The sequence below is a fragment of the Zonotrichia leucophrys genome, chromosome 2 (assembly GCF_028769735.1).
Source record: "Zonotrichia leucophrys gambelii isolate GWCS_2022_RI chromosome 2, RI_Zleu_2.0, whole genome shotgun sequence".
NCBI classification, from domain to species: Eukaryota; Metazoa; Chordata; class Aves; order Passeriformes; family Passerellidae; genus Zonotrichia; species Zonotrichia leucophrys.
Window position 1 is genome coordinate 19171473 of NC_088171.1, and position 23741 is coordinate 19195213.

The window sequence follows — 23741 nt, forward strand, 5'->3', positions numbered from 1 at the left end:
TCCTACAGAGACAATAAGATTGTGGAGAATAAATAGATAATCAAAACAAAACACTAACATGGAATAACAACAGCATCTGTTCCACTTAAACCAAGTTATTCAGGTCTTTTATGTCAATTCCCACAGTTTAATTGTAGAGCTGAATTTTATATCATTATAATGATCTAGTATAGATTAGTGCATGAAAACAATACTGAGAATTGTTGCAAGTGAACAATACAGCCTTGAAGCATTACATGCTACTATTAAATTCCTAGATATTAAAATCCTTTAACACACTGTGTAGCCATGGAAGCCTTTTACAAACACACACACAAAGCAAAAACGTGAAGTTCCTGCAGCCAAAGGGGATGAGAAGCAGGAATGATCAGACAATAACATTCTGTGCTCCCTGAGTGATGCCAGTATGCAGCTCTGTCCAGAGGACGGCAGCGAGGGAGGGAGGGAGGGAGGGATGAAGGAGGGAGGTGGGGGCTGGGCCAGGCGAGGGAGAACGACTGCATGTAGTCCATAGGCCCATAGGGCTGCAATATTATTAAAAAAAAAAAAATAGAAAAAGACAGAAAGATAATGCAAGATGTCAGCTGCATCTACAGCAAAACCAGATGCGTTTGAAACCAACTCTGAGAGTTACAGATTATGAAGGCAAAAACATTTTGTAAGCTTCCACACTGGTCAGACATTAAGCCATAAATTTGACTGTATTTCAGTGTAAAACAAGAGCCTCAAATGAGGAAGGAAATGCCCAAAAGGATGAAGAAAAAGAACAAAATTGCTTCCATGCATTCAGGCAAACAACCTTCATTTCTGTGGTTCCTCTAGGCTGTACAAAATCAACAGACAGGTAAAGAAAAAGCAGGAGAGCACAAAGACTTCTCTCTATTCTATGCTCCACAGAAGTGTCAGGAACAACTGTGATTTTTTCGTTGTAGGAACTGAACAGACGTCTGTTTTCACATCTCTCCCACAACAAGAACTGCCAAGGAGGAGCTAGCAAGGAGACAGGATATGGCCCTTTCCCTGCCTTCCTCCTCCACACTGTGACTTCCAGCCTGGATAAGACAGCAAAAAACTCTCTGAGAAGAGGCCCTAAAGAGAGAGCACCTCTGAGACACAGTCTCTTCCCCCAGTCCAACCTGAGACAGCACAGAACTGCACAAACTCTGAAAATGCTAATGCTAAAATACACAGTCCAGCACGAAAAACAAACAGCACCCCATTTTGAAGCACAGCTTGGAAATAAGGCTTTTACTGGGCCATAAATAAGCCCACAGAAGCAACAGACCACAGGTCTAAGAATAGGAAATTCCCAAGCTACGGTACAGGAGAGACAAATGCTTTTACTACAGAGAACTTAAAATTAAGAGTACACTTCAGAAGAGCCAATGCCAGACAAGTATAGTTTAATAACATATAGGCAAAGGAGAAAATTGAAACAAAACAAAATATCAGCTGGTATGAAGGGCACAAAACCATTTCAATAGCAAGCAATGTTCAAATATACACTGGATAACCAATTGCTACACACTTGGCTCATTAATAGCTCCAGTCAGAACAGAGAAGCAAAAGGGACTGGATTCTGTGCAAATCTCCAGCCTTTGAACAGCCTTAGCAAGAAGACAGGAGAAATGAAACTGTGGCAATGTAATCAGGAATCTGCACTACCAACAGCAGTGCTTCCAGATCTGTCATAATCAGAACTGAGCATCAAGAGTGTTTTATCTGGCCATTTCCAGAAAGAGCATCTCACCCACAGAGCTTGTTATCCCTGCTAACAGGTTACACTGCAGAGTATTGCACAAAACATAGTCTGTAGTTGAACAGGATTCCCACCATGTGCTGACCATTACAGACACTGCAAGTCTCACAGTCAGTTACAGTTACTTACAAATTTTAAATATTTTCAATAAATTGTATCACTTTTACATGCTGCATTCAAATCAACAATGTATTTAACAACTCAGTTTCAAAATATTGAGAGGGATGAGAAAAGATTTGGAATTTTTACACTTATTTGAGACTGAAAATTAATCAGGATAAAAGGAGTGAAGTCTTTATATTATTATAAAATATCTGACTTAAGTCACTGCTGTACAGACAGCTTGTAGTTTATCTAAAACAGATGTGACTGGGATTTATGTGATACATTGGCTCAGCGAAAATATTTGCACTTGAGTTAATATTCCACTTAATCTCAAGAGGCAAGGAAGAAAAAAACACCTTGCTTATAAGAAACTGTTTGCCCAGTCTTAGGATGAATTATGGCAGATTCCAAATGAAACAGTATCCAGCTGTATAAGACAAAAGAACAGAATCCAAACTGCTTTGGAAGGGGATGCTTGAGGATCCTGATAAAACAATGACACCTTTAGAGTGGCTAAATGGGAAAAAATTAGCAATTAACATATTACTCACCAAGAAGAGCCTTTTCTTACCTTACTAAACTGCCCAATAATATGCTTCATAATACTGGGAGGGGCCTCATGAAGCAGTGGTTCAAGTGCTGGAAGATACGTGCATTTCTGAAGAATGTTCTTTAAGGCTTTCTTAGTCTATTGAAATGCAAAATAAACTTTCTGTATTAAAATATCAACAAAAACAACAAGAATTCATATATATCACTGAAGTCTGATCAAAAAAGCAAATTGATCAGAATTTTCAATCGGCAATTTCTGAATAGAAACTATGATATCTATCAGGTCACTTAATGAAGAATCAATTTTCTACTTAGATTTATTAAACCTCAAAACCTACAGTGCATCATATTATTATTATGTTATCTACAGTCAAAGTAATGGCAATTTTCCTTTGACTATAATGAAAGCTGGAGTAGACCCTTTAAGGTAAATTGAGGTACTCTAATATAATAAGAAAGTTAAATCAAAACATACTTTAAAAGATTGTATTTTAGAAGTGGCTTACTAGGACAGGCTGCTGGTCTGGGATAGCAAAGTGCAGTACGGTCCAGGCAGGGGGGGAAAGAGAGAGTGAAACAATTGTGCATTGGTGCATATTTCTGAAAACAAACTCATTGTTGACTGATACAAGCAGAAGTAACCTTCTTGGGCAGGATCACAGGTACAGCTAATTTGGCTTCAGTATTTTTGGGACTACTGGAAATTACTATATAAAAGGTACTTTACATGGAATGAGGTATTTTAGTGGAACATACAGAAGCATAGTGCAACATGGGAGATCATATTCTGTGCTATTGCACTCTTACTGTTGCTCAGAAATACACTTTACTAAAATGCAACTCTACTGGCTCCCACACAAGGAAAGGCCCTAAATATGGGCAGTTGCATGTTTTAAAGAGCAGAGCCTTGATTAGCTGTTACAGTTTTATTATAATAATAAAAATGTAGGCAAAATTATTAGGAGATCTGTAATATTTTCTACAAGAGCTTATACTTGCAAAAATGAAGTCAATAATTAGAAATGAGTCACAAGAAATTACAGCAATATGGGTCTATGCAACTCTGATCTAAACTGGGGAAAAAATAAGGAATTAGGCTGTGGTGGCTGTAGCATATGATTTGGCATATACCACATGCACATGCATTAGGACCAGCCAGTCCCCTAATAAGTGACACAGCACCCAGGAAAGCTGTGACTTGGTGAGTCAATAAATGCACATAATTTAGTGTTTTTAAGCACTTAAACCTCTTGATTACAATTAAAATACCATAGTGCAAATACGACAAATCTACTTGCTTTTGTTCTTAGATCTTCTGAGCTGCGTGGGTCCACAAAGATATCGAGCAGCGTGGGCAGCACGTTTGCCACTGCCACATGACGAGCGTGCTCGGTAGTGTGCCTCCCAATCTGTCCCAAGGCCCAGGCAGCTGCTGCCTTAATATGATCTTCATGTTCTTCTACCAGGCAGAGACACAGTGGTGGTATTCCCTGCAGCATTAATCAAAACCACAACCTTTACAAATGTAGACCAGGGAACGACAATGCGAAACAGATACAGATAGTTAGAAAATTATTCTCTATTTACACTCTTCTAAAAAAAGGCTGTAAGAGAATGCATGCTAGTGGTGTCATATTTTTACAGCATTATGATTAGTGAGAATTTTTAATAAATATTAATAAATATGGGTAAAAATAAACAGATTCAACATTCTAAGTCAGAGAGCGGTTTGAACAAACATGCAGATTTAAGGTATAAAAAGAATACACAACATAATTCAGGCTGTACTGAGTAAAGGTGGCAGTTTTTCTCAGACTGAAAAGAAAATAATCTGAGTGCTTATGATTCTGTGAAATCAGTTTAAGACCAGAAGGGCCCAATCACTGAGTCTTTCTTTTTTTACTTTCCACAGCACTAAATTTTAACTTATCAACATCTTCTTGAGTCCAGTAGTTAATGTTTGACTCACCCAATCACTTCAAGAAGGGCTTCAGCTTTTGATTTGCAGACATCAAGAGGTGGAGATCTCACATCCAGCTAAAGTTGTTCTGGTTCAGGGTCTTTATACTTTCTCCACAACTACCTAGTAGCTGGTATTTTATGCCAAAACACTCCAACAGGAAACATTTCATGCTACTTTAGGTAATGCAAGGCTACTAAACCTCTATCCAAAAAAAACCTTTTTCTCCATCTCATGAATCCTTCTCTACTCTTTTCTTTACAGTTTTCTGCTTTGTTGTTTTGGGTTTTTTCCCCAAGATACTTTTCAAATACAGACAGTAGAACTATATATATTACTAAAACAAATAGATTAACTTTTCCAACAATGCTTCATCTTCTACTCTTTCATACCACAAAGGACTAAATTGTGGGGGGTTTTGCCACTGCCTTATAGCAGAAGACCACAATGTAGTGTTTGTCCAGTATGATCCCAAAAATCATTGTTCAAAATCCATCCTTTCCAGGCTAGAGTACTATGGAATGGAACTATCCCTTTACATCATAACAGCATCAGTGTCTAACTGCATATGGTTATGCCACAGTGCATTTCTTTCAAATGGTTCCAGTTTACCAAGCCCCATCCTCAGCACTATGTACCACTCCATAATTTAATTTTCCCTGAAGCAGTTTTTGGGGTTTTTTAAATGGGTTTTGGGTTTATTGAAGTTTATTATTATTTCTTTTGTAGATCATTCATTAACACATTTAAGTTCATCAAAGTTTGCCCAGATCCCTCTCACTGAGGGAGATGCCCAGAACTGCCCAGAACTCTCACAGCAGTTCCATTCACTTATGATAGGAATCATTATTATTCTTCAAAAATCTAATTTAGGGGCTTCCTCCAGAACTTAATCCTGGTTTCATCCCATTTAATTTCAAGTACTCAAAAGCAGGAGCATATTTGCTCTAGGCATCACTAAAAGTGGAAAGAGAGACACATCCAGAGAAGAGCCTCCAGAGAGGGCAAGGAAAAAAGCATCTATTTCTTTAGTTTTAAAATACAGAAGAGCATTTTTTGATCACTCCTACTTTCCCTGCATACTATGTAGTGTTGTAGCAACTTCCATTTTTCAACTTGCATTTCTACTAGAAGACATTTCTGTTCCTTTATTTATATTGTTTTGTTGCTCCACTCACACATACATTTTAAATGACTGACATAGTATGAAAATGGGTCCAAAATGTTAGTGAAATTGTTTCCTTCCTTCTGTCATTAGTTAGCATTTTTCACATCAGACTACTAAGCCAGGCACTAATTTCACCTATTACAAACATTGCAAATTCTCTCTCTTCTATATCATTGCCCAGGAGAATTTATTTAAACCTGAAAACGTATAACTTTACTCATTTGAAATGTCACTTGCAGAACTGAATCAAACCACATTACATAAGAAACAGAGGTCTTTTCAAGTCTGAAGATGGCTGCTGCAAGATACTCCAGCAGCACTAGCAGAGCCATGCTTGTACAATGTAGAACACACTTTAAACACAGGTGTTCCAATGGAGCTTTCAATGCAGCCACAAATACACATTTTAAGAGGAAGCAGACTGCAGAAATTCAGTCACTTATTTTCTGTACCCATGCAATTGCAACACAGAAAAATCACACACTGCAATACCAACTAATCCACAATGTTCTGTAAAAGGTTTAACACCATAAAGGCACCCTTTTATCAGGTTGACACAGAATTTCAGTCACAGAAAGCAGCAATAGTAGGAGAAAGTGCATTCATGGAGAGCAAGTATATAATCCTGTCACAAAATACATTCTCTGCCTATGTTAATTTGTACCTGTACCAAAGAATACTGCAGAAGAACTACAGGAAGACAACAAAGTGATAGCTAACCTTGGAGACAATCACTGCCATTGACAGGTTCTCCGAGTGAGCTGCCACATAGCCGAGTGTCATGATGCCAGGCAGCCTGACAGTCCCTCTGCTGCTGCCAATACAATCAATCACTGCAGCAACTCCACCTGAATTTACTATAATCTGGGAAAGCTGAAAAGATAAACAGAACAGATTAGAGACTCTGAAGTATCAACAGGCATAAAGAACCCATCAGAGAAGCCTTTTAATGTATTGCTCCTGTTTTACGAAATATAAGTATCATGTGTATCATACAGACTGTTGGGAACTAAGTGCAGCATCAAGTTTTCAGGAATGAGGCTGATTTGCTGCTGTGTTTTTGATTGACTTTACTGCAAGGAAATCAGGGTTCTGAATCCTTGAAGATGCACCTAATGAGCCAGATACTGTTTCATCCTAGTGGCCCTTAAATTACCTAATTTACCTCTGTAGCATAAAATCCTTTGTGGATCCTCACACCAAGGCTTGATGCCAAGGACAACTGTTCTGGATGTGCAAAACTGACTTGGGCTGCACCATTCTGCCATGTTAGCATGCTCTGAGGAAAGTGTCCAGGGAACACACTTGAAGGGTAATGGAGTCTTCCCCAGAATGCCAAATGACATAGCCCTGCTTATAAATAATAATCAAGCAATGCAACATGGGTCTCTACCAAAAGCAAACTTGTCACATCACTTGAGGGACAGCAGTAGAATATGTATGACATCAATAATGCATAGAAATCAAAATTATTTCTTATTCTTATTAGTATTATTTTCTTCCATGTTTTTAGGTATATCCCATTTTAAGTATAATCCCTACAGATTACAGAGCAAAAGGAATGTGTTCTTAAAAGTCAAAATTAAATGAACAAAACTGAGGCACATGAATTCCAAATCCAGTTGGTTTCTATAAATATGAAATCCACCTTTGTCTTAGAGCCTTTAAAAGGGGATTGTTTTGTTCATGAAACAGCCAGATGAAACTTTCAGTTAGTGCTTAGGAAAATCTGTTCACATGATTGTGAATTACAGCCAGTAGCAACCAAGTCCCACATCTGGACACAGCCATGTGCACCTGGATGTGCAGAGCTCCTGCTGTGTCCCTCAGCCCTCACTCCAAGTCCCTCTGCTGCTGCCCTTCACATGAATTTTACTGCATCTGCAGCTAGAGAGTTGAGATCTAAAAGCCATGAGTCTGAAATGACATAACCAAGTCCTCTAGAAACACCATTTGCCAGCGTGTCTCCACTGCAACATGCATTGCTTGAACAGAATTCCCAGAGCTGGACAGTCATCTCTGTCACCCTAAGTCAAACATGGATTGTGACTTCCCATTGGGAGCCACCAAGGTGCCTCCCAGTGCTCCTCTGGAGAGCTGCTAGCATGGCCAGGTCCTCTCATGTAGAGGACCTGGTGCCAGAAGCTCTTCTGGCTTCACCTGCAATCCTGAGTTTGGTCTCTGGCTTCTGACTCTAGAGCCCCTTTTTGATAATGATCATTTCTTTACTTTTTTGAGGAAGTGAAGTTGCATTGCCCATGAGGTACAGGGAGAAAGTAGGAGATGTGCCAAGACTATAAACTTTTATCACCAGCTTAAAGACTGGCAGGCTGAAGAAACTGCACAACATTCATGTTTAAACACTTCTCAGTTGTTAAGTTAGCATCATGATTTTGAAATTACTATGCTCAGCATTAGTGTGTTCCACAAATACATGGCTTATATTTCATTCCAAAGTCATATTTAGTGCCTTTTAATTATCTCTGTGGTCTGGCAGATTACCACAGTTATAATTATATGGTTTTCCTATTTATTTTGTATTGACTTTGCCAAATATCCCCACCTTCCTATGGGTAAAAACACTGTAAATGCTCAAACTCAAATTACAAACTCAAGTTACCATCAGGTTAATAATAAATAAGAGAATTTTTGACCTTCGCTGTCATTGGAAAAATAATTAAAATGTGATCCCAGCACCCCTGAAGATTTTTTAAAAAGACACACACCATCTATTATTGTTAAAGGATGATCTTGCAATTTATTAGCTGGTATCATGACTTCTGTGAGGCTTTTCTCATAATATTTTTAATATCTAGGACTGACAGTACTGTCAGCCAAGACCTCCCTCTCTGTGCTGATATCTCATAGAATGAAGTAGTTAGGTATACATTTTATGATTCCCAGTTTCCTAACCCAATTCATATTCAATACACATCTCATAATATCAGCATTTCCATATTTTCCAATGAACATGCCAAACAGCCATTTGCCCTCCCTTTCGAAAAGCAAATGACAGAATAATCCTGTATTTTATTTAAAGTGTAAAATCTAATGATATGACCTTGTATTTGCATTTTCAAGGTTTTACCTCAGGCGTATGCTTTGCTATCTCTCTAATTAAAGTTGCACCATTTTTCTTGACATATTCATCTGAGTCCTTCAGGCATGTGAGCACAACTGGGAAAATTTCTGCTTCAACCACCAACTCTGCAAGATCCACTGAATGCTTTGCTATTTGGCTTAGAGCTGACAGCACCTGACGCTAGTAAATAAAAATTGTTATAAAATCAATAGTATACAAACATCCCACAACACACACTCCCCCTGCACACAAAAATCTATTGCATCAAGGAAAACAAAGCAGGATAGGGAAAACAATTACAGCTATTTTACAATTCACTGAGTCAATTCATGCACAAATATAATGGCACCGAACATTCGCTGGTTCCTGAATAAAAGTTTCTCCTTTTTTTTTATCCCATTCAAACTTGTATGTATTAAAAATATATATATATATATATATATATATATATATATACACACCATTTAAAACTGTAATTTAAAATTTACTAAAATCTATAGAAAGTATTTCTATTTACATAAATTGGATCTGTCAGATCTTATATTAAGAAATCTTTGTGGCATTTTTATGTTGACTTCTGTTTGGTAGAGTAAGACAGAAAATTTATATTAAGAAACAAATTTTTTTGTCAGTTAAACACTAGTGATTAAACCTTTGACAACAGCTATTCACATCAGACAGCACATTCTAAAATACAATAAGTTCACCATTAACTGGCTTATCGTATAATCTTTAGTATGCAAAACCTTTTTTGTAACTGAAATGTGCAAATCTTACCTATTAAAAGTATCTGTTGCATTCCTCATAAAGTGTATTTCTAAAAAAACCCCATACTTCTCACTTTAAAGATTAGTTTAGCTGTTCCTCACAGAGCTGCAGTTTTTATCCAGTAGCTAAATTTGTAAATATGTGCAGAACTCTTTGTCACTAACTACACAGTTTCATTTTGTTAACACCCAAACCAAGAGCTTCTAAATAAATATGCACATCCGTGTCTTTGATTCAATCTCAAGTAATGACTGGTATAATGGAGATAAAAAAAAATTAAATGTACCTTCAGTTTAGCATCAGGGTTCGGGATCATCTGAGCTAAGTGAGCGATAGCTCCTGCATCCACTACTGTCTGTGCTAACTCTGGAGAATGCTTTGAAATATCACTGAGAGTTGAAGCAGCAATCCTTTTCAAAGCAATTTCTGGCTCCTGGATACAGAGCACTAAAAGAGGAACAGCGCCTGCATCCACCACAGCTTGTGACAGTTCTGTAGGTCCAAGGAAAGTAATTAAGTGAGTATGGGTGACTGACCCTTGTGCAAGCCATTTTTCACCCTGACAGATACAGCAAAGGAAAAAGGGGAGGGTGTAGTTCACTGTCTCGACATCTGCATTTCAAATCAGCCCTCCTGGTTTCATAAACCGTGTGGACCAATCCACAACTGAAAAGAATGCAGGTCAATAGATGGACCCCCATTTACATGCACACATTTGAGGTAGATTAGGCTGAAATGGTTTGTTATTCTGTTTTCTTTTTCTTTTTTTAAAGTAAGCAGATGTCAGCTGTTTAAACCCTGGCTATTCTGCACTGATCAATAGGAAAGCATTTTATGCATGGCTAACAACAACACAGAAAGCCAAAGTACCAAAATTTTATCAACCGGCTAATTAGAGAGCATTTTACCCTCTTTAAATGATAAGCAGATATTAGCATAGATCAAATGCCAAAAACAAAAATACAAAAAACATACATAAAAGACTTATCTTACAAAGAAGATTGCAAAAATGGAACTTGGTGATCAAAACTAGTCTTTGCTACCATACGTGGGATGAGACAGAATTTATACTTTAATGACAAGAAAATGTTATCATACACAATTAGACAAATGAGAAATATCATCAGTGATATTGTGTGTCTGAGATTGGCACAATATCCTTAACTAACTGCACCTTAAACAAAAAAAAAAAAATCTGAGCGTGTGATTAGCTGACATGGACAAAAATTACACTATTAGAAATTCATTAGCTCTCTCTGTGTATGCAGCATTAATCACAGTCCTAAAATGAGAATTACTGGGTATCAGAAGCAAAATTTATATTATAACCAAGCTGTGCTATTTTAAAATAGTGTTGAAAAAGTGGTAAAAACCATAGGGGATTCAATAATCTATTAGGTTCTTCGTTCAGTTTTGCTACACCTTATTATGCATATCCATTATTATCTTTAACATTTATCTTGACTTACAGTACCATGGCAACATATGGCTGTTGTATTTCAAGACTCTAACTTAGCTTTTGATTTATAGTCCATCCATAAAGAGATTTTCATACTAAGAAAAATACAGCATACTTCATTAAATATACATAGACTAATATAGTTTTTCATGAAATCTGTACGTCATGTCATCATTACGTTGTTAATATCCAAATAATGTTCCAGACCAGATTTGTTTTCAATTAGTGAGTTATTGCCACACACTGCAATACATGTGATAAGTCAAATATTTACACTGTATGTTATTTTATTATACAATATTTTAAAGAAAATATAAACATTACATCCAAAAAATAAATAATGCAATAATTTTTAAACTAATACAATACCCTGAAATTAGCTTAGTTGGCTAGAGCATAGTGCTAATAATGGTAAAGTTAATGGCCAGGCCATTTACTTAAGGTTTGATGATCCTTGTGGGTCCCTTCCAATTCAGAACATTCTGTGAATCTGTAAAATTAACTCTACAAAGTTAATTTTTCAAATAAATATTTGATTGAAAATGTAGTGCATGCATCCTCAACATACACAAATCGTAAGATTTCAACAAACTCAAATGCTGTATTTTAAAAATCTGAAGTGAAATATACCTGAAATGTATGTCAAAACAAATCTGAAAAGGAGCTAATCAATATAAATGGTATAAGTTACAGCCAGTTTTTGGGGAAAAAGCCATGCTCAGTTTCTTCAGATCGTGTTTTGCTGCTGTCCATTGACCAAGTGGAATTCATGGTGATCTACTGACCCACAGCCCAGATTAACCCCTCCAGCTGTGCCTCAGAACTTCAGAGCAACCAGAGCTCCACTGCCCACAGTCTGCTGGGAAATGCTAAAATCAGGAATCTGATGTCAAGAGGGACATGGAAATAGAAGAACGGGGTTCTTTGATGTCTTAGGAGCTAAAATCATGAAGTTCAAGCAGGGAGAGAAAGAGCAGTACTTTAGGTCACAGCTACTCTCAGGCGTGCAAAGGTAACCCTAAAAGTTATTTTGAGAGAGCAAACGAAATCTCATTCAATTTAGATCAGCTCTTGCTGCTAGAAGTCTGATATCATTTAAATACTGATGGTTACTGTTGGTCATGGGTAATTAAATGGTTTTTCTTCCAGTGGTGTTTATAAGGTTCGTGGCTAATAACTTACCACATGGAGGGCTGGACCTGTGTCAAGACAGACAAGTCGTAAATGGACTGTCAGAAAAACAGAAAAGCTGAGGCAGGGAAGAAAGGAAATACAGTACTTCCCATCTTGTTTCCCTGAAAATTCAGCCCAAAATTACAATTCTAAGTATTAATGATGCTATTATAAATTGTAAATCTTTTTTTTCCCTCAAAAAAGGCTCAATTAATCTTCTTACTTGTAGAACATCTTTAATGCAGATTATACACCAAAGGATTCATGAAACTTTGCCATCCATTTAGAAACACAGACAGAGGTGGGAAAAAATTTAGACAGAGAAGGAGTTAGAGGTGAAAACAAACTTGGCAATAAGGAATTTTTTAAACCAAATATTCACTCTAAAAAATAACTAAAACAAATTACAAAAATACTCTTCCAAATACTACGCCAAGGCTGTATTATAAGGGCAAAGAAAAGACAAAAGACAGCAGAGAAAAGCTAATGTATGAACCTCATTTAATTCCACAGAAGGTTAGGAAATTGAACTCTGTTTGTCAGACACAAGAGAACTATGTCTCAAAACTGACCAAAAATAAAACACTTTCATCCAGATCTACATAAGGAAGATTTTAGCAAGTGGAGATAATACAGACAAGATTCAAATGGATGTAGAAGAAAGACTAATAAAGACAGATTTCGGAGTCTCAGATGCCACCAATTCTAGTACAACTTGAAGTAGTAGTAGAGTTGCACTGGTTTGTCTCAATACAAAAGTACTCATCAGGGATGAAGAAATTAATTCAAAGTAGGTTGAAGACTTGTCATGAGTCTATGTGAGCAGGAAGAGGGGAAAGCCAACAAAGTGGAGCCAAGATCCTGCCTACATACCCACTGAAAACAATGGGAAGTCTTACAGGATTATTCTAAACTAGTTTAAGATGCTAAGAGAAAAACTCTACTAATGTTATCACACTGGCAATAATAGCATGGATTATAAAAACCAGATGAGGATAAAAAAGATGAAGGTGAGAAAGTCAATGTCCAGGTTTTCCCCAGAGAAGGAAAATCAGCTCAATATTATATTGACAATAGACAATATTATATTGACAATGTACAATATTATATCCCCATAACAGAGCAGCAGCAACACCCCTGGTTGGAAGCAAATGCAGGTTTCAGTTCAGACCAGGGCTCTCAAACAGACCTTGCTGTGGTAGCAGGTGCATCCACAGGAAACAACAGGTTTTGACCAAAACAACCACCAATACTGCATTTTTCTGAGGACTGTGTGATCATGTTATGGCCACACAGAAAGACTCTAATTGCCACAAGTAGCCCAAAGGCTGCACTTCAAAATCAGAGGTTTCTGCAGGCCTCTACAACCACAGTGCCAAAAGCTTTCACCAGGAGGAGGGAGGTGAGACTCAAATCACTGAAGAGCTGAGGAAATGGTTCTTGCAGCTGATGCTGCTTTGAGCAGGAAACTGGACTAGAGAGCTGCCAAGGTCCCCTCTAAGCTGAGCTATGGTCCACTGGATGACAGAAAATTAGCAAAATTCTGCTCTTAGAAATAAGTTTCAGTATCAACAGTGTTGTTTATTTTTGTTTTCCTACCAATTTACAATATACTGAAGCATGAGACAATGAATAAATTACACCTTTAATGCAGACAAAGAAAATGGAAAGCCAAATTATTTGCATACTTCAAAGAAAACAATTTTGCATTTTAACTGAATATGGTGTAAGTAAAATGTTACAAAATATTTTTCATGGACCTGATGGTATCTATGGCATTTGAAACATTTTATACTTCTTTTTAAATTCAATCAGTAAAAATAATGAATGGCAAAATCACAGCACATTGATTTGTACACTTTGGAGTTAGATCAGTATCTGAAATTCAGCTGAAAGGGAAAGAAAGAGCAGAACTGCACGAGCAGTTTCTAAATTTTGGAATCTGACCTGGCAAGATTTTAACATCTTGAAACCTCATGAGACATTTGTCTTTACCTAAAATCTCACAGGCCTTCTGGAGACCTCTGTTCCCAGAAGAACTGCATTTTAAGAGATTTTTGTATGAAGTCAGTACAGAACTTGCTAGCAGAGAGGATTTTCATTGTGGGGGGGAAGCCTCAATTTCTCAGAATGGAAGTCTTTCCATGGGAACATACACTGCAGTTCTTAATAGCTTTACTGGGTCATAGGTGGAATTTCTGATTAAAAGCAGAGAGACCCTCACCATTGCAAACAGTTATCACTGAATGCCAGGAGGCTTTGACTGCACTCACGAAGACAGAGGTTCACATCCTGCCTAAAACAGACCAGGACTTCAATCCCAGAGACATGCCCTAATTATTGAACTTTTCTTACTGGAGCAAACAAATCTCCCTACCCCCCAGTCTTTTCAGGAGAGAGAAAAAGTCTTGCCTCAATATTGTCCCAGTTCAAAACTGCAACAATTTTTGAAACTGAAAAACCTTCTGTGAGTGGGGGGAGCCATTTTACACCCAGGTCTATTTTTAAAGTTAAAACTGCATTATGTGTCCACAGACAGTCAATGACAGAAAATCATAACCACCAAATTTTGTCAACAGGAGCATGTCAGTCTAATCCAGAGCTTCCTGAACAGTAAACACCAGCTATTGATAAGAGAGAGTCTGTATCCCATTTCTCTATCTCTGGATCCCATTTCCAGCAATATCGTGTTGCAAAGGCATGCTTGTAGCAGTGTAAGAAACATACGATGCACAGAGCAATCTTTTCTCAGCATAACTCCTCTACTTTCCATAATCATTTTAGAGACAAACTGTGACTGTTATAGAGGCAGTCAAATCCCCTAAATTGGCTGTAGCAGGGCAATTTTTTCAGGGGTGTTTTGGTGGGCTTTTGATGGCATTCAGGGTTTTTTTACTGATTACATCTCATGATCTGTCTATGTCCTGATGCTTGCAGCTTGGTAACACTCACAATTTCAACCTAATTTCTGAGGATGCCATTCTTATTGTCATTGCAAATTGACATAAGGTATGCACCCATTCACCATCAGCAAATAAATTATTCATAACCATGGAATAAAAATTTGTACAAGGAATTTTTTTGTCTTCAACACCCCCACATCACCTACATCTTTGCAGACAATGCTGTCACACAGTGAACTGGATCACACTAAAGCTCCATCAGCATTCATGCAGTGAATAGCATGAAGGGCAATTGAAGTGAGTCAATATTGATTTAGTGACATAACAAAACTGCAGAAATGTTTATGTTACGAGTAATGCAGACACACACATTCTACACACATTTATACAAATGAACACTTTTGATATTTAAATAAATATCTTTCAGATGGAAGGAACAATTATTTTCCATCAAGGGTGGAATTCAATCCTAATGACCAAATGATAAAAGATCATTACCAGAGAGGTGTCCCAAGAATTAATTTGTTCCCCAGAAAATGCAGTCTGTTAGAAAGGTGCTAACACCTTTGGAGACTGTCCCAGTAAGCTAACCGGCTACATGGGAAGGGGGAATCCCCCATGCCTTCTGCAGTCCAACATTCTGTATTGATTAAAAAACAAAGAAAAACACTTTCAAAATCAGTCTATGTACATTTTAGAGCCAAAACCAAATATAAAACTATGAGCTAATGTTATGATCCTATAATTAGTTTAACTTTGAACAATACAAACACTAACTGTTTCTCCCACCCCTTCCAGCTAGCAGTTTCTTCCATCGGCTCTTTCATTCACAGTCTAAACTTTTACTTGAACTATATAAATAGCTGGTAGAGGAACTATCAACCACGTGGATCAGTGTTTAAATAGGAACATGACACCACCAGTGAGTTATACAACTGCCTGTGAGACAGCAGTAAACTGCTCAATACTGGATCCCTAGGATCTATTCCTGACTCCCAGAGAGTAGTGTGGTCCACTGGCTAATGATAACGTAGTGCAATAAATTTGGCCTATTTATTCTGCAAACACTACTGGAATGAATGAATGAATGAAACTTGCTTCTCCCTAGGCTTCTCCATTCAACTATGTATATCAAAGAAGAACTAATGCCAAGCAAAAGAAACCTGGTTCTGCAGCAGCACCTACACAATATATAAAGATTCAGAAATCTGTTCATGAAGAGGAATAAAGCAGAGTGTCCTTTTTTGACCAAGGGCCCAAAACATTTTCTCTTAAAGCACCTCTCATAGCTGGGCACTGCTGATGTCAGGTATGCCAGTTTCCCACAAAAAGGTACAGCATTGTTGGAATGGTACAGTTACACGAGGGTTTCATCCCAAATTTAAAATTTTCTAACTGTAGAGAAGAAAAAGTATATTTTTATACTTACCAAAATAACACAATTTATTATTGTTATCACATGACATTAAGCTAAAAGATAACACACATGAAACTTGTTACCTGGATTGTGTCGGGCAATGTATCCAAGTCCCCAGGATGCACCTTCTTTGACTCCAGGGTCAAAATCTTCCAAGCAAATCACCAGCATTTCCAGCGCTCCACACTGAACTACGGCCTGAGCTAGTAGTGGAGAATGTTTAGCAACTGCTCTTAGCACAAATGCAGCTGCTTTCTTGTAGTAACGCTAGACAAATCAGAAACAAACAAACTTTCACTAACATTAAGAAGCTTGAGGCATAATATAGTACAGACATGCCTAAATTAGACTTTTTTAGTAGCAGCAACATCTTATATAGACCCAAATCAGGACCACTGGACATCACACAAACAATGAACCTACAGTTCTTTGGGACAGCTCATAACATAAAATCTGCAGCAAGTGCATAAACAAACAGAAAAAAATGAGAGAGCTAAGAGGATATGGGAAAAGAGAGTAGTCTAGGTAAGTCTGTTTAAGTGAGTAGTGAACAACAAGAGCTATAAAAACAATAACTCTTAACATGTTGAACCAGATTATACAGGTTATGCAGAGCAAGCTCCTAAAATAATTCTGCCCATCTGTAACACTTGCAAGGTTTTCCTTCCACTTTCTGAAATAGATATCCTCACAACATCTCTATGAGAAAACACTAGTTACATTTTGCAAACAGGAAACTGACACAGAGAGAATTAAATCCAATAAAAGAGTTCAAAATCTGAGTCCTGAAATGCCTAAACCCCACAGCTAGGAGACTGAAAACCCATCCCACTAACACCCAATACTGAATAATTGCCAATTTTGACTGCAATTTTACTCCTGCCTGTGTCCAGAAAAAGCTCCCTTTGAACAGGAGCAAGCACCTGGCCCTTTTGTCATAAGGGCACACAAAGTCTAAGCTCTTGTCTCAATCCTGCCCATCTCCCTCAGGGCTGGACCAAATAATGGCTTCAGTATGTATATGTAATGCATGACACTGCATACAGCATGGGATTCCCATGTAAACTGCAGCAGTGATTTCTTCTAAAAGCAGTTAAGTCTTCCCTCAAAAAACCACTTCTCAGTCTCCTCTTGCAGTTTTATATCCACCATTAGGATATGGAAGCTGAAGTTTCCTCTACTGCCTTATATTTTCAAAATCCAGAGCCCAGTTACAGCACTCTGGCCACAGAAAACCATGTTTTCAGAAAGGCAGGCCATTCCCCTCCCTTGTGAAGGGCAAGATTCACGGGGACACAAGTACCCTGCTGCTGTGTCTGAGTGTGCCCTCCAGCCTGGGCACTGACAGATGATCCCTATGGACAAGCTCTAGAGGGCTCTCTCTCCTATGCCAGCTGCCTTTGATCTCATCCCAAGGTGCTTGACTCTCCCCTGCTCTGCAGAGGCAGTCTGGGCACTTTGCAGTGCTAGTCCTCTGTCAAGGCACCCAAAATTTAAACAATGCAAAGCCCACATCCCTTCTGGATCAAGTCCAGAACAACAAAGAACCACGTGAGTGCTTTTGTGCATCCTGTGAGGTACCCAAACACCTTCAAAGCCTGATCTGAAGCACTAAGATATGGCAACAGAACAGTATCTGCAATGGCCTCCCAGGAAATAACACACACCCAGGCCCACTCCCTGGCCCTAGAAGAAGGTGACACAGCAGAAGGTGACACTTCTGTGCACCAAACTCCTTTTTCCTCAAAGCACAATGGCCTCATCTATGCTACTGGAAACTGTTCCTGCCTTGTGCTATCCCTTAAACCATGCCCAAGCATTGTTGAGTAGTTTGATGTCTGGCATTGGCTAAAACCACGTCAGAGAGCATGATTAACAAGCTACTGATTAACAAGCACAGTCATCTTTCAGTGCTCCAACACATGCCCTTACCTTCCCTAGTTTATCAGTACTAACATAATTCCTTGATGCCAAAAATCCAGTTTTCTAAGTTAAGGTCTACAAGCAGGTACATTAAACATAATTTACAGGCAAAGCATTAAACCTAATTTAGGGGGAACAGAAGTTAAGGGAAACAGTACAGACAAATGGTCCAATCCCCAGATAATGTAAGTTACTGTAAGCTTTGCTGAACTCAATGGAGCCATATTTGTTTACATAAGTCTGTACAAATATGGGTATGTTGTTTCTGTTAAGTAATTATGCTCCTGGCAAAGAAAAACACTTCTTTGTTTTCATTATTCAAAACACATTCTTTAGAAACAAACCGTATTCACAGGCACAGCCAGAATATGCTGTAAAACTGAATTTTGCTCAGTTTAATTGACAAAACATTGATCTGGGATGTTACCCTGTGACTGTTCCCCATAAGTCAGTAGAAACAGTATTCATTGTGTGCTCAAAGAATCTCATCCTTAAATACAGATGTTGATACACTAAAAGTGAGTCAAATGGAAAAGGTTTCTTCGCCTGTGGGAAGTGACAAACTGTCTGCTTGCTAAACTCTGCATGAACTGGATGAGTTTCTCCTCTTGCCCTCAGTCACCAAGGCATAGCAGGCTTTCCATGACCTCACACAAGTCTTGCTGTTGCTTCCCCTAATTACTCTATCTCAGGGTACTTGAGCTAATTTAGTGAGGGTTTCAAGTTGTAGCAGGGGGTAGTTTCCAAACCAACAGTGGGTAGAGTTCTGTTCCACATATTCCCTTAAAAACAGAAATAAAATATCCAAAATGTTTATAACCTTGTCTAATTAAAATCTTTACTTTCTTTTCATACTATACCAGTATCATGCCATCAAAGTTTTTCTTTAGTGTTTTCTTTTTCAATTTTAATTGTATAGGCAATGATTCTATATGCACAATAGGATGCAATGAGTACATTTACATCTTTGTTTTCCTCAAAAGATTGAAAATTAAAATATATGGTTTTCCAAATTATATTTCCATTGAAAACCTACTTTTCATAAATCAAAGCTGCAACATAAGTGTGGTTGTGATATAAGTGCACTTAACCCTTCAGCTGTCAGTTTCCAGCTGCTAGGAACCTTACTTGAAAGTATTTCTGTTAATCTAGGTTAGCATCATTCAAAAATCAAAGCTGAAAGAGACACAGACCTTGAGGAAAAATGTGAGGAAGGGTGTGGAAGAGACCAACAGATTTATTTGCATTGCAATTGTGACTGTACTTTGGTTTTGACAAATATGAAGACGAAAACCTTTCTGTATATTTTCCTGTGTCAAAGGTTTGCTGTTTCTCACACTACAGATTTCCAAAGGCCTGTGTTTGGAGATACAAAGTATTTCATTACAGAATTTCAGGGGTTTTAGATGTATTTTACACGTGTCTGGTATTATGGACAAAACCTAGTCAATTATCGCCACAGCTTCCCAACCGTCTCCTTTTTGAAGAGGAACCTTTTACAAAGCGTCACTCAACATTTTAAAAATGTTACAGTGGAATGAATGTATTTCCTATAGTGCATTAAACGGTAATACAATATTTTAAAGTCAAGCTTATTTGAAGTCAGACCTCGGCATACAGTACACAGAGATCTCTCAGGGGTTCAAACATGAATGCTGCTCTGACTTCAATACATTTAATGTCTTATTAGAATAACACCAGATGCTGACACAGAAAGATTTCCTTTTCCCTGTATAATAATTTTTAAAAAGATTACTTAAGAGAACAATCATGCCTTACATTCTCCTCAGGCAGTGAACATATGAGCTGTGGAAGAATTCCTGCCTTCACAATTGCCTCTGCCATCTCCACATCATAATCAGCAAGTCTCCCAAGAGCCAAGGCAGTGGTCTGTCGAATACTTGGGACGACATCCAGCAAAAGGGGTCTCAGCAAACACACCACACCTGAGTTGCAATAGGAAGACAAAAGCCAATTTGGTAAGCTGAAGTTTTTCTAAACATTTGCCTTTATTCATAAAAACCTACTAATTACTCTTCCAGGTAACAAGAGCATGTAGGAAATCCAGGTGTTCTGCTGAAATGAAGTTGGCACTTGGATAGCACTGCTGATGTATAGCAATGTGTCTGCCCACTTTTCATAGGTACAGAAAAATTCTGAAATCAAAAAAAAGGCATATGTAGAAATAAGTGGTATACAAATATCTATAAAATACATCCCAAAGTCTACACAAGAAAGGAAGTAACATTCAAACATACATAAACTGCATCTGTTACCGTGTGCACAGGAAACTCCATCTGGAGATCCTGGCGAGAAGACACTGACATGTCCCTCATTCATCATGCCAGCAGAACCTCTACACTGAATTACAACAAATTACATTTCATCTGCTGTAAGCAATGACTGACTTGAAGACCAATATCCATAGTACATTACACTCCAGATAGAAGAGTTGTAGATTTCCTTATCATGTTATTATTTATGATGTGTTTTCACTGATGAGTTCACAGCATATCAGCTGAGCATAAAAAATAAGAAAGTAGCAGCAAGGGAAACTATAAAAAGTTACAGACTAAATGACTGGATAACAAAATGGAAAGTGAAATGGAGCTCATGCAGAACCCAACTCCAACCTCACAGATGTAGTGATGGACCCCAAACAGATTACTGCCAACCAGGAGAAAAATCTCAATGTTAGAACAGAGAGTTCCAGAGAGATCCCAGCTCTTGCTCAGTAGCAGAGGAGAAACTTTACCTGCAGAAGTATACAGAGTGCTCAGGATTATTGAGAAAGGGATAGAGGCTAAAGCAGGGGTCACCACTAGCCTACATTTAATACCCTCCACTAAAGTAGAACTGAAAAACGTTCAGTGAAAGGGAACAAGGATGATCAAAGATGACCAATCCATATGTAGAAGCTCTTCCTGTAAAATGAGGACTCTTCAGTAGGGATAGAAGTGAGATCCCAATGGTTATATAAAGAATGTGACCGTAAGGTCTGGGAACATGTATTGTGATCTCTAGAATATGCTGTCCCTGCAGCAGCCAGCTCCATGAATTAATATTTTGGAGCTTTAGACCTTAGTGAGAAAGCAGATGTCTCTGAAAATGGAGATGTTACAACAGAACAACAAACACTCAGAGCTAGAGGTCTCTTCATATCAGCTCTCTCAGCCCTTCTCACTAGTTTTTTTACAAATATGAAGATTTAGCTGAGCAACAGTGAAAGAAAGCAAGACTTGCCTTCTCAAGGGCTCCTATGGTTACTAGCATGAACAAAAGCCTTTTGGTGCGACAGTGCCACACTGGGGGATCGCTGCCTGATGGCAAGCAACAAACACCCAGGTGTTCAACAGGCACTCCATGACAAGGAAAAGCTGAGGACCTCAGAGCAAGCAAAGGGATGCAGGCCATAACAAGTCACACCTGTAGCATACTTCTTTCCCTAAAAAGAAAAAAAGTAAGTAGAGAAGCAGTAAAATTCCCACTTTTATTTTACACCAAAACCAAATTGCTCCCAGCAAGAAGAAAATAGCTGAATCATCTATACATGGCTCTGAAGGGGCTGGGAGAACAACACAAAAAACTAACCATGGAGGCCATGCTATCCACTAAAAAAAAATTAGGAAGGTCAAACCTCTTGACAAAAGCTGCACTATCATGAGAGGTACAGCCTCCCAGCATGTTCACAAGACAAAATAACACAGGTTTCAGGGGGACACATAACAAAAGCAAGTAAACTGAACCTATGGAAACAGGTCTGTAATGTAGGTGGGGTCTGCTCACCCTTCTGTTAAAGCCACTGGGAACTGAAATAGGCCCCCTGTGTACCAAATGACAAAAGATAGATTCCCCAAGATTATAAGATCAATGTGAATTCACTTAGCACTTGCAGAAATCACTACTTCAGAATGTGGTCATCACTGACATCTTCTCATGAACTCTACACAACAGGTATAGTGTCATTAGCAAGTCGTGCTTCATATCAAAAACCACTAAATGCTTCATATGACAAATTAGAAGTAAGAACAAACATGTGAGTTGGGGCCAATGCCATCATCTGTTACCTTCTAGCCAGTCATCTACACTCTCTGTGGGAGGGTATTTTTTGTCCTTCCCTCTAACATCACTTACATGGTCATACAGCTGCTGAAATTCCTAAGGGGACCTCACACTGTTCTTATGATCTACACTAAGGTATTTCAGTGAAGCAGGAACACTTACAAGTAATTCACTTGCATTTACTGTACAGATATTACATTTGAGTTCTTGACTTGAGATAATATGAAAACAAGATTATTTAATAAATAGAAAAAAAAAGAAAGGAGTAAAAATTATTTTACTAATATAAAAGAGCATGTCAGAAGTGAATGGGAGAGAGGGAAAGGAACACTTCAGCCTGCAGTGTCCTGACCCTCAAAAAGCCAAGAGCCTGATGGCTGGGACTGTAAACCAGAATGTGCCAGACAATTCCATTCTGATGATCTCAAACCCAGTGCAATTTAAAGAGACTAGAATCACTTAACCTAGGAGCTAGGTCCAGGCCATGTGACACATTTCTGACCTTTATGACATACCTAGGCACAGCAAAATATAAAACCACATTTAACAAGGTTTACAAAAATACATGATTTGAGTTGTTCCAAATGTAAGATTTATATATTTTGAATTTTCAAGATTAGCTGATACAGCTTTCACTTTTGGGACAGCCTAAAAAGCCTTCAATCTGAAAATGCTTTCAAGCAGCATGCCTCCCATGACCAATGCCTTGCATTCCATGACAGTGTAAACCATGCAGAGTTTGGTGATGACATTTAAGCATCAGCACAAAATGTTCTACTGCAAATTACTTTAGCTGGTACAACTTATAATGAGGAAAGAGATGAAAAATGAAATGGGAGTTACTATTTGAAGAAAGGATACAAAATGTTACAACACAGATAAAAAAAAAACAAGTTTAGAAATAATAGCAACTGTGCTGGTCCTCAAGGAAACTGTATTTTCCTAAAGTCATGTTTGAATGTAAGCAGAGACAGTGAACAAATAATTACAATGGAATGGGTTTTGGAGAAACAAGACAAAGAAAACACAATTCCTGGTGCTCTACAAGCCTTATATTCACATCAAATTAACTGAGAATTGAGAGAAGCATATACAGGCCTAGACCATGCCTGTGCATTGAACATAATTAAAAGCTTTTACCTCTACTTTCCACCTTCTCTTAAAACCACTTTCTCTGTGTCAAGATGCTTTCCATCACCTCCAATTACTCTGCAAAACCAACTGCTTGAGGAGCTTTCACCATTGCCATCATTTTTCTATCTTCAGCAAACCTAGTATTTCTTTACAGCACTTAAAAAGTAATTCTGAGAGTGTGAAAACAGCTAGATAGAGATCCTACAGTCTAAAACATAGAGATCCACTACAACACCTATAGGAAGATAAGATATCCATCCAACCTTTGCTTGTATG

General features: G+C 38.1%; 1 protein-coding gene across 3 annotated transcripts in view; it reads right to left on the reverse strand.

Annotated features, from left to right (window-relative positions):
* Positions 1-23741, reverse strand: part of SPAG6 (sperm associated antigen 6) — a 36741-nt gene that overhangs the window by 5695 nt on the left and 7305 nt on the right. The window contains exons 1-8 of one of the 3 annotated variants that reach the window (XM_064704131.1): positions 20297-20382; positions 20049-20215; positions 16430-16613; positions 9681-9886; positions 8633-8806; positions 6265-6417; positions 3715-3906; positions 2436-2552 (exon numbers count right to left, since the gene is read on the reverse strand). In XM_064704131.1, the coding sequence (XP_064560201.1) occupies positions 2436-2552; positions 3715-3906; positions 6265-6417; positions 8633-8806; positions 9681-9886; positions 16430-16613; positions 20049-20215; positions 20297-20324 (1221 nt within the window). In that variant the 5' untranslated portion in view covers positions 20325-20382. Of the gene's footprint in view, positions 1-2435; positions 2553-3714; positions 3907-6264; positions 6418-8632; positions 8807-9680; positions 9887-16429; positions 16614-20048; positions 20216-20296; positions 20383-23741 lie in introns of those variants that run through there. The other 2 variants (XM_064704130.1, XM_064704129.1) reach the window with 2 other exon arrangements.